Source organism: Acyrthosiphon pisum, chromosome X (assembly GCF_005508785.2).
Source record: "Acyrthosiphon pisum isolate AL4f chromosome X, pea_aphid_22Mar2018_4r6ur, whole genome shotgun sequence".
Taxonomy (NCBI): Eukaryota; Metazoa; Arthropoda; class Insecta; order Hemiptera; family Aphididae; genus Acyrthosiphon; species Acyrthosiphon pisum.
Genome location: NC_042493.1, coordinates 56,819,027 through 56,831,037, shown reverse-complemented (window position 1 = coordinate 56,831,037; position 12,011 = coordinate 56,819,027). Strand labels below are relative to the sequence as shown.

General features: G+C 29.4%; 2 protein-coding genes across 5 annotated transcripts in view; both read left to right on the top strand.

Annotated features, from left to right (window-relative positions):
- LOC100574895 (calmodulin-binding transcription activator 1) overlaps nucleotides 1-3,450 on the top strand; it is a 118,744-nt gene extending 115,294 nt beyond the window's left edge. For 2 of the 4 annotated variants that reach the window (XM_029487424.1, XM_029487421.1), the window contains one exon: nucleotides 346-3,450. In XM_029487424.1, the coding sequence (XP_029343284.1) occupies nucleotides 346-403 (58 nt within the window). In that variant the 3' untranslated portion in view covers nucleotides 404-3,450. The remainder of the gene's footprint in view (nucleotides 1-345) is intronic. The other 2 variants (XM_029487420.1, XM_029487426.1) reach the window with 2 other exon arrangements.
- Nucleotides 3,451-5,106: 1,656 nt separating this feature from the next.
- LOC100574800 (sodium-dependent proline transporter-like) lies at nucleotides 5,107-10,493 on the top strand. Its single transcript, XM_029485203.1, has 7 exons — nucleotides 5,107-5,241; nucleotides 5,917-6,043; nucleotides 7,649-7,812; nucleotides 8,004-8,179; nucleotides 8,644-8,782; nucleotides 9,427-9,561; nucleotides 10,455-10,493. Exons 1-7 carry the CDS (start codon nucleotides 5,107-5,109, stop codon nucleotides 10,491-10,493), a joined length of 915 nt encoding a protein of 304 aa, XP_029341063.1.
- Nucleotides 10,494-12,011: the final 1,518 nt, after the last annotated feature.

Genomic DNA, 12,011 nt, shown 5'->3' with positions numbered 1-12,011 from the left:
GTGAGTAGTTTATGAGTTATAAATATTCAAAGTTTAGATGAGCGGTGAAGTGGATAGACATTTCGCGGGGTAACCCTGTACCACTCCACTCCGCTCATCTAAACTTTGATGAGCCTTTGAACCTAATGTTGTCATTCAAAAAATTAAAAAACTTAAAAAATTATAAGGATAAAAAATATTTAAAAATATAATTTTTTAAGAAAAATATTGTTTTATAAGGGACTTGAAACTATGTAAAAAAATATTTTCAAAAAAATGTACACTTTCTGAAATAATGAGTGTTCTATGATAAAAGAATCACCCGGTATATTAATCGCCTAATATTTTTTTAATGACACTTTTCAGATCAACGAACGCACTTTTGGATCTCGTAAGCGAGAAGCTAACGGTAATCACAATATGAAATATCCTCCGACAAAAGTGGCCCAATACTCGACACTCAACCACAACTGATGTCAGACACGTTGCACCACTATTATATTATTATTATTATGATCTAATTTAATGTTATTGCGTTATTGTAAAATATTATTTACCGTAGAGTCTTAGACTACCTAGGTATATCAGCTGTAGTAGTTAGTTTCTCATTGTCAGCGTTTAGATTGTTTAGTACCAACGTACCTATAATAGGTTTATTCCAGACAGATGTGATGAAATCGTCGACGTGTTTAAGCTGCAAACAAACACGTACCTATTGGCCATTCACTATAGTTATAGGTATAAAGGTATAGGTACCACATTAAAAAAAGGCACATTGTAGTTATTAAAAATGTACATTATGTCAAAGACGTTCGCAGTCGTTCGTCTTGGAACCAGTGTGGTTCGACCCCCCTGTAATACGCGTACCTAGGTATATAATATTATACCGCAACCGTATTAATTGGTACCTACCTATATAATATTATAATACTTTATATGCACATAATATTATTCTGTTTGCGTACACCGCCTTACTCGATGTACTTTATTTTACCGTTTATAATATTATTATGTTGTCTATTATTATCAACCCGATTTTATTTTAATATTGTTCGACATTTATGTCATCATAATATTGTAATATTTATATATTATTATGTAGTTATTTTTATACACACACACACTGATATTTTATGAACATTTGACGAACTCGCGACGGATACAAAATATAGACGTTTTACTGGGGGCAGAGATGATTATTGTTATTATTATTATTACTATATATTATAATATTATATTATGTATTACGCAAATGTACCTACATACATTTGTCCATAATGTTGTCAATCATTATTATGTATACGAAAATACAGGCTCAAAAATACATCAAACCGTAGCGAATAGGCGTACGGGAATGGTACACATTATATATAGAATTTTTGTAATATTATTATTATGTGGTGTCCAACAACTTACTGAGTAGGTACCTATATATAGCGATGGACCGATTTGTCCGTAAACCAATGACGGTATCATAAGATTGGTAGGGGGGACCACGTGGTGCACGTACAGATTTGGCTTTTGTTTTGAGATATTAAAAACCATTATGCTTTAGAGTAATATTGTGTTCGTCTTTTGTGAAAATACAAATACTACATTCCTTACGAAGACAACAACTACAGCAAAGTCCAATGAATGTTTAAGTTTCTACTCGGATGTTTGCGCGCAACTTACAGTGACCAATAAGTCGTTTTTCTCTTCATAATATTTATCGACTATACGGTGTTATAGTACGTCGTATGCGTACTTCTTGTATACTTTTTTTTCGTTTATGACTAATCATATTGTATTATTAGCGCGTTGGTTATGATAATATATTAAATATATTATGATACGACGCAATTATAACTCCCTATAAACATCTATGAACATTATTTTTCTTTAAATTTGGTCAACACACTGGATTCGTTTATTTATTCAAAACAATAATATTCATCTCTTATAGAACTGCTGGTGAATATTGTTAGAAAAAATCGTGTCAACATTAATTGTTACTATATCCCAGACAGGGAACGGATAGTTTTATTAGAGCATAGATATGAGCAATAAATACCTTTTATTGCAGCCGGGTATATGAAATCAAAAATACTCAATCACAACTATAGGTCCATTGAATGCCGTTCATAACCACTATAATATTATTATACTTATTTCGGTCGTAAACATTTTTCTCGTTCATACACTAAAAACTGTTCAGTGCCACCGAATTTTATCCACGAGACTGCATCGGGTGCCGTTTAGAAACTAGACGAATAATAAATGGACTAAATTGTTGTTGTACCTTGTACGTATGCAATATTATTCCGCGTGACATTTGATAATACGACTTTCACGTTATCTGACGAGAAAATGTCTAGCTTTATATTTATTTTTTCAACGATATTGTTTCTATTAACAACCCTGGAAATTATACATTCAATTGTTTGATTTGCAACGACCAAATGCTCTAAATGACAATGATAAAATCGATCACATAATTGGTAAATAAAAGTATACCTTCTTTACGACCAGATTGAGCACAGATCCCATAAAAAATACAATACGATTGGGCACAAAAATTCGTAGCAAATACCTACCAACAAATTACGATAAGTAGGTACATACATATTTTTTAGCACTTATAAATCAATAGTTTATACAAAAAATAGTATACAAATTTCTGAAGAGTTTTTAATTTAATAATGTGTTAACAATTTAGTTGATTTCTAATTGACAATTGTAAATTTTAATTGGCCCTCCTAAATTCTAAATACTTACTGCCCAAAGTGCCAAATATAAATAATTAATTTAGTAGGTACCTAGATATTTTTTTTTACCACTGGCCGGATTCATTAGTAATTAGTATATTTTTTTTTCAATAAAAATAATTCGTTGAAAATATTCAATACAATGGTATACCTATGTATTATTTATTATTCCTATATGGAAGTTTCTACTTGTTGTAAACATTTGTACTACGTTCTCCAGTGTTATTAAAAGTTTCAAAAGGTTCATCTTGCATGTATATACAAAAAGCCAATTTGACAATGTTGAATAATATAATAAAAAAAATTATTTGTGCTCCAATCGGATTGTCGAAAAGGTTGCTGAAAAAATGACAGTACTCAAACTGATATCACCGCGATAGCATAAGGTGCATCTAGTGGTCGCTAAAGTCTGTAATGCGTAATGTGGTAACAGTTCCGGGGTTCAATATTAATTTAATTACTTACATGTGTTGATAAACGATCTAGAGCAACGGTTAAATAGGTACTGTATCTAAAGAAAACATTTTTTTTTTTAATGATTTAACTTATTAACATAGGAAAGTGTATTATAGTCTTCCTCTTTTTTCTAACTAATCATTGAATCTTCTATCCGTATTATTTTTCTTACTATACTATAAACCACATTGATTCGAATTTAAAAATAATTATATTTTTTCGAAGCACTTACCTACATAATATTAATAGTCTTTATAAATTAAAATTTCAATATTTTATATTAATTCTTAACATTTTTAAAGAATATATTATTATTATTGCCATATTATATGTTTTTATTCTTTTTTTCCTTAACCATAATTCGCTATTTTGTGTTTAATAGACATCATTGGGTAAACTTATTTTTCTATAGTTATATGATTAATGTAACTTAAAACGTCCGATAATAATTATTTACGTATTTATACGATTTTTTAGTGCTGCTCAATTTTAATAACAATAAGATTTTTTTATTATATTCGTGTTTAATATTGTTAAAAATGATTTAATGTATTATTATATTAAAATATTATGATTATTAAAATTATTAATATTACTATAGGTATTATTGTTTTATTTTAGCATCAAAAACTTGAATTTAAGCATTTATTTTAAAACTTTTAGAGTTTAATTATATTGGTTCATAAACTATACTACTGTTTTATTTGATCATGTCTTAATGTTATAAACTTTTTCTCTTGTGTCCAAAATCGTAGTGTTTCAATATGTTTTATGGCATTTTTTGGTTTAATAAATATTTAAGTTAAAAATGAACCGTGTTGTGAATTAATCCGTGATCAAGGTATCCATTGGTTTATAAATTAGCATAAGGTGGGTCCTTAGTGTGGCATGGTCCGTACACTCAATTGCAGAAATTCTCTGAGTGTACGTATCAGCCGGTGTTGCTAGTTCCTGGATGGGTGACCACCCAGAATTTTTACACACAAATCCTTGCCACACGTCATACAAAAGTGTTTCAACCAATCGTTCCAACAGTTCCTTCCGCCCTAAAAACAAAAAAACAGCTAATGGACATAGTTTCAATTAGCTTAAGCTTAATAAAAATAAAAGAAAATTAGCATGACGTGCCTACTGCCTATCATCAGTCATTACTTTACATTTTTCAGTTAGTATAGGTACACCTGGATTATTATTATTTTAAAACAGAAATAATACTCAAATTATCATATCAACTAGAAATTAAAATAAGCGTGTATAATATACATATACTACATTACTACTACACCAAAGTATAAGGTTATTTTCAGTGTAAAGTGCAAATTTATCATAGTTATATCAATAATAATTAGTGTGAAAATTGTTAGAGGCAAAAATCTAATTTATAATTCATGCTACACATTTTATCACACAGCATTTTTCTAAAAACTTTGAGTCGAGTCTATGAATTATTGTAACATTTTATGCATAATACAAGTGATTTTATATTTTCTCTGTTGTCGAATATAAATACTTAATAGTTATATTAAAACTGTCTATATCGTTATATTTATATTGATCGAATGTTGGTTTTTATTTTTTAAATATGAAAATAACAATTTTAATTTAAAAGCTCGCATTGGTAGTTATAGTAATCGTGAATATTTCGTAATTTATAGCTTAGAAATATCACTCCTTTATTTAACAACACGATTGAAATAATAATTTCAATCAAAATGCATAAATTCAAAATATATAATATTATATAACTATTCAAATACATGTCTCTAACATATGGTTAATTTTCCTTAGAAACAATAAATTCCTTTAAATTGATGTTATTCTTATTTGACAACGACCACACGTAAACATTCCTTTATTTGAATAACTGTTTTTGTCAATTTTACTCTTGGAATTACTTCGAAGTGCTACTATTCAGAATATTATAATGAAAGATAACCATGAAAACCATTTACCTAACCATCCTAAATTATACATGTGGCGACTACAAGATAATCTTAATGATTATGATACGGGAGGATTTATGAAATTCAAGCTTTACGGAAATACAAAATCACGACCGGTGGGTATACATAGAAAGTAACTCAAGTCAAAATAAAATAGAATTAAGAACAGCATATTTAATTATTTAGTAGAAAAACAAATACATTTCTAACATAAATTATATAATATTATAATATATAATATATATAAATAATTATCGTAGTATAATATAATTTTGTTTATAAATAAAGTTATACAGCGCTGATGTTGAGTTTTTTTTATAACACGTTGAATATAATATTATTCTCAGGTTAAACAGAGTAACTTTTTACGAATCCCATGAACCAAACCAATCTGTTCGCTGTGAGATTTTTATCCTAACACTTTAATCACTAATAATAATAATATAGATTAATTAGCCTATAAACGATTTAAATCTTTTCAAACAATCTTGTTGAATAATGTGTTTGGTTAAAGTTCACTTATCTCAGGTTCTACCAGTCTACTCGAACAGTAGTTTTTTTCCTCTAAGTTAAGTGTATAGTTCTAAACCATTTCAACCGACTATAGGTTAACTTTACTATTAAACTCAACAAAAATAAGACTGACCATATTACACGCTCTGGGTGCTAATATAAAAACATCGATAGAAATGTATGATAAAAAAACAATAAGAAGCAAATATGTGCCTATATTATCGTATAATCATACGAATATTTTTATGGCATAAATTAAATTTGATTTCCTTCCTCAGCTACCAGAAGAGAAATTACGCAACAGTTTTGTTGGCTATGTGGACTATTTACTTTACTGCTTCAGTTTGACCGCAAGTCTCGCCAACTTAACAAGATTCCCGTACTTAGCATACTCACACAATGGATGTAAGACATTCACAATTTTATAAGTTTATTTGACACGTGTAAGGGTTAAGGTAACAGGAAATTATACTGATATTTCTAATTATCAACGTTGTATTAAAATTGAGTAGGTAAGTACCTATTTTATTCAGTTTCTTGTTATCAAAATGTACATAATTTGTTAGTGTCAACATAGCATTTTCAACTTTCAAGTATCCTAACCCTTTATCGTCATTTTATAATGTATGTACGTATAAATGTATATGTATGAAGTACGTACGTAGATACTTACACTTTGAGGGGGTAATAATTATTATAGTCAATAAAATAATGTATGGTAACTAAAAGTTCGATTTTTTAAATTTCGTACCTAAATATATATATATATTCTCACTTTTTTTTGTATTCTCATGTTATCTGTCTTTTTCATATGTACTTATTATGTCACCCGACATAGATAGTATATTTTGACTTAAAATAAAATAAAAAATCTATAACAAATGTAATTGTTTTGAGTTAAAAAATTGTTAATTTACAAATTATGAAATAATGTAGGTGCCTACTTTAAAATATTTTTAACTTAATATGGTAGTTAATATTTTCGTAAAATGGTGAATTGGGGTTGTATAATAATGATTATGAAATTTAAATGCACCACTAAAATTTAAAGGGTGCCAAATACCATATAAATCAACTCACACTAGAATATTATATCTTGTATGATATATTAAAGAAAATAAGAAATATATCAGAGAATGTGTAGGTATCTCACTGCGAGGTTATATTCTTTTAATTTTTTCTAGTAAAGTATTAACGTTTCTCGAAAAAATGAATGTTATTTAAAAAGTATCATCATACAGTTGCTACAATGCTAATTATATTCATATGAGTACACGACCTATATCAATCAAGTAATTATTGTAATAAATTCTAGTGCAATTCGTTAATGATGTTTTTTCTAGAAGTTGATCAACAAAGATCTGAGTATTAGACTTTCACAAATTGTTTTTCTATACGAAGAAGGTACCAATAGAAATGTAGACTTATGGTTGTATTTTCATTTATTCTGATTTGGTGTTTAGAAATTTGACGTCACTAGAACGCCTACACTTAATATCTAATATCTGCACCGTTACTTATAAACACAGGGCAGGCAGAGGCTGTGGCAGAGGTCCCGCGCATTGAAAGAGCCTGCGGACTGTTGCAAAAATAAATTGTCGGTCCATAGTTCATGTATTCATCTAATGGTTCAGATTCATCTATAGGCTTAAAATCGGACCGTTTCTGAGGCCTCAAGGCTCAAAGTAACACTTACCCAGACAGAAATGTGTACTGATAATATTAAAATAATATTTTTATATAACAAATTGCTGTTCGGGTAACACCTACTAAATTGGCCCCGCAAAATCATTTCGCACACAGTGCCGATATTATATCCAAGCTGCTACAAACATATAATCAGAGTCTCTGCATCGGTAATCAGTATACTATATTGTTATTATAATAATAACACGAAAACTTTCAGTGGGGCCTATTATCTTCTAATAAGATTAAATATAAACATAAATAATAAATATAAATAATCTTTGTTGACAAAATAATAATTTTGTTGTATTGGATTCTCCACAGGCTCGTTTGTGGTCAAATTCTTGATTTTGGTCGTACTGATCGGCATCCCGTGGTGTTTCATGGAAATCGCCGTGGGACAGTATTCGGGCAGAGGTCCGACGGCGATCGGCGACATGGTGCCCATCGGCAAAGGTGCGGAAAGTCCGGCAGTCGGACTTTGTTGGGTTTTTCTTTCTTCTCGATTGTTTTTTTTGTTTGTTTTTTTTTTATGTTTTATCTTTATCTCTTCGCAACAATACGCTGCTGTTTCCATCTCATCGTGTTCACGTTTCTGTCCGTTTCGTTTTATCCAGGCGTAGCGGTGGCCATGGGTTACATCTGTTTTTTAAACGTTATCTGTTATAGCCCCATACAGTCTAGATGTCTATTTTACATGTATTGGTCGTTACCCGAATCCGATGACCTGCCGTGGAAGCATTGCATTTCCGCCAACGACTCGTTATGCTTATCCGACGACAGGAAACTGGGACTGTGCACCGAATGCAAGACGATCGGTCTCGATTTAAGCGTGCCAGCTGAGAATTTCTATCTGTGAGTCGATATCGGCAATAATATAATAATGACATGTGTAATATTAATATATCACCGACGCTTCCGTATCAAAATAATACTCCCCCCTGGGGAACGATCGGTACGTATTATACCGTGATTATATAGTGGTATGACTTCAGACTTTTGTCCAATTCGTAATTAAAAATATTATATAAAAGTAAAAAAATATAGTACATATCGATGGGTAATAAACTTGAAATTAACGAATAATATAGGTAGGTACCTGTTGGATGTTAATATTATAATATAATAGGTAATCTGGTTATATCAGGTATAAGAACTTTATAGTTTCAACAATGTAATCAAAACTAGTAAAATACGGAGAGAAAATTTTACATATTAAACATTTAAACGTATTTTATATTATGTATACTATTTATTTGACTACGTGTGTAATGTATATAGATGTCTTAGGTTTTGTATTTCTGTATTATTTTTACCAGGAATGAAATTGTAAAGATGGACAAAAGCATTCTCTACGGTGGAATCGGTAAATTCAACGTACCATTATTGTTTTGTCTTGTAATTTCATGGATGATCAACTACCTATTGCTCATTGCATCCAACGACATCATGAAATACGTATGAAAATTAACGTAAAATTCATTATAATTTTATAGTTTAAAATGCATTGTGATTTCGTCATGTTTAGAATTATAGTCAAATATTAAATATGGCTTTACTTTTGAGTCAATATTTTCTCGCACTCGTATATTATAATATTAAATATTTTAAAAAGTATACCTAACATATGATTGTAAATATCGGAGGGGTTCAATACAATATTGTGAGCTGTACAGATCATAATATTGTAAAATATAAATACATTATTTGTTTAATTCAAATTGGAAAATACTGTATGACGCACATCAAAATATCAAAAAGTTAGATACTTACCGCATTGTCTATTTCTCAAATAAAGGTGCAAGCAAGGACTCTAAAAATATTGCCAAATTTAGAATCATGTTCTAATTTGCAAAAAAAATAGTTGACTATAACATAAAAATTATATTTTATCATAAAATGTTATAATATATTATACTACCTAGGTATAGTATTATAGCCTATAGGTACCTACCATTCCATTGTGTGCGATTGCTATGAATTTTAACTTCATTGATAATAATAATATACAATATATTTAAAATACCTACAAATTATTAACCAATATAATTATATACCAATTATTGAAAAACAATACTAAAAGAATACATTTCATTTTATAGGTGCAGATATTCGGTTCCATTGCTCCGTTTACTTTGCTGGCGTTTGTGTTGTTCTTCATAATGACGGAGAATGAAGCATGGGGTGGTTTTAATTTGCTGTTTGACACGAGTACGATCGACTTTTTAGATCTTCAGGTACCTATCTCCAAACTAATAACGTGCACATCGTTATTTGGAAACACAACAATATTTTTACCTGTGGAATGGGAGAACGACACGTTTAGGTACATATGTTTTTCAGACGCCAAAACAGAATGCTACGTTTGGGTACATCATAATTTTAAAATAATAGCACGTTTTGGTACAAACATTTAAGTAAAAAACGTGGAACAGTGTCATAAATATTTTCTAATACCATTATCAAGTCTAAATTCATTCAATTTTTGGGCTACATTGCTCAATTCTCTCAATATGTCAAAGCCAGGTTAGATGTATGTAACTCATATTATATTATTAGATATTATATCGTAGAATTCAAACCCGCACATTTCAGAATTCAGATAAACCAAACTGCACACTTATCGTCAGTTAAAACCACACATATTTAGTAAGTAAAACCAGCACACTTTGTTAAGTTTATAGGATCTAAAATACAACACAATTTATTTATAATAACTTAAGATGTGCATATTTTTAAATGTAAAATGTCTTATTTATTTAATTAAAAAATTAAAAATGTAAAAGATATTACCATCAGCTAAGTATTCATCACAATAATTAAATACGAATTCTATATTTTTTTTATATGTTACAAAAATAATTTCACCTTATTTGTAAACATCAGTAATTTTTCATTTTAAGTGGTAAGAATATTACAATTTAAAACAACATTTTAAAATAAAACCTTAATTACTAAATCAGCGGTTCCCAACTTTTTTAGTTATTTGGATTTTTATATTTCACCAATTATGTAAATACAACTTTGAGGCCCACTTAACCAATATACAAGTATAAAATATAAGTACACACAAATAATAGGCTATCAAAGTAATATAGACGAGTATAAAATCATATAAAAATTTGTAAAGGTTTTTGATGTTCATGATTCATCTGATCTGTGGAAATAAAATGTGCAATTTTTTATACAATTCACTGATAAAGTGTTCACTAAAATGGTCGATCGAAAATTTGTCATTGAGTTGAAATAATAAATGTGGTTTTTGGATGCAACCGTCTGTATGTATATGTATAGGTACGTGGTACAATGGTGATATCACACATTGATGAATAATTTTATAATTTTTCATTATTTAAACATTCATATTTCATTTTTATTTTAAATTCAATATTATTAAAATTATTCAGTCTATGTATGTAAGCCTTTTGAATTAATATTCACTGCACCACTAAATCCAAAATAAATCGTCAAGCACAGCGAGAGCACCATTGCGGTTTTTTCTTATGCGATAGGTACCATTTTAATGGGAAATGTTAAGTTCCTATAATAGTAGGATATTATTATCTTTTACATAGACATAACATTAACTCCTACACGAGATAGTTTTATCTCCTATTTAAGCTTTTATTAAAAAGTTTGATGAAAAAATAATTTCTATAAGACAGTCTTATTATTTTTATAAAAATATCAGTTCTTTAATAATAATTATTATTTATATTTTTATATATGTTTTTATTAACTTTTATTAATAATTATGATACCTACATTATTACATATTATTTAGTCATGGCGGAGGGCTGCTGAACAAGTGCTGTACTCGTTGGATGTCGGCACGGGACATTTGATAATTTACGGGGCAAACCGCAGTTTCCACAACAATATATTAGGTGGGGTGCTGCTGGTAGCTTTGCTGGACACTGTTTGCGCCATAGCTGCAACCATAGTCGTATTCGCTACGGCCAATATAGAAGCTACTAAATTTCACATCGAGTTCAGTTTGGTGTTTAAATCCGGTAAGCCAACGCGGTTCCTACATTAATATCTACCTCTGAGACGTGCCCAAGATTTTGGTTTGGAGGGAGGTTCAATTTTTTTTAAACATAGTATTATATGTTTTTTATTTTATAAAAATTAACCTCAATTTGAAGGTTGTTTGGACCCCCCCCCCCCCTAAAAAAACCAACCCCTGGGCACACCCTGACCTAACAGCCTACCAATGTCTAAGAAACCAAAAGTTTTTGTTCAAATAATTTTAATTTTTAAGACGTTTAACGAGTCCATTTGGATAAATCATTCTGCCAAATATAACTAGAATGAGTCTACGAGAAACAAAAACTCGGTTTCCTGCTTTTTTTGTGAATTGAGTATTTGTCTATATACGGATCTAGACAGTAGGATATTTTTAATGCACAAATATAATCTATTGGTTTGTGATTACCATTTTTTAATGTAAACTGAGCCCGACAATAGCAATTTATATAAATTTCGATTGTAGGTAATATGGTAAATAATGGTAAATCATTAAAAACGAAAAACGATTCTGAAGCATAAACGTTGTATCCGCCTCATTTTGTATGAATATTTTATAATTTATTTCACTTTTTAGGGCCTTTCGTCATGTTTTTAGATCATTTTTAAAGTTTTTGTACATGTAATGATTTAGTATAAAAACCACTAACCAGAATAT

Coding starts and splice junctions, on each gene's coding strand:
- LOC100574800 (XM_029485203.1), top strand. CDS start 5,107: ATGAAAGATAACCATGAAAACCATTTACCTAACCATCCTAAATTATAC. Junction 5,242..5,916: donor GAAATACAAAATCACGACCG/GTGGGTATACAT, acceptor TTCCTTCCTCAG/CTACCAGAAGAGAAATTACG. Junction 8,783..9,426: donor CCAACGACATCATGAAATAC/GTATGAAAATTA, acceptor TTCATTTTATAG/GTGCAGATATTCGGTTCCAT.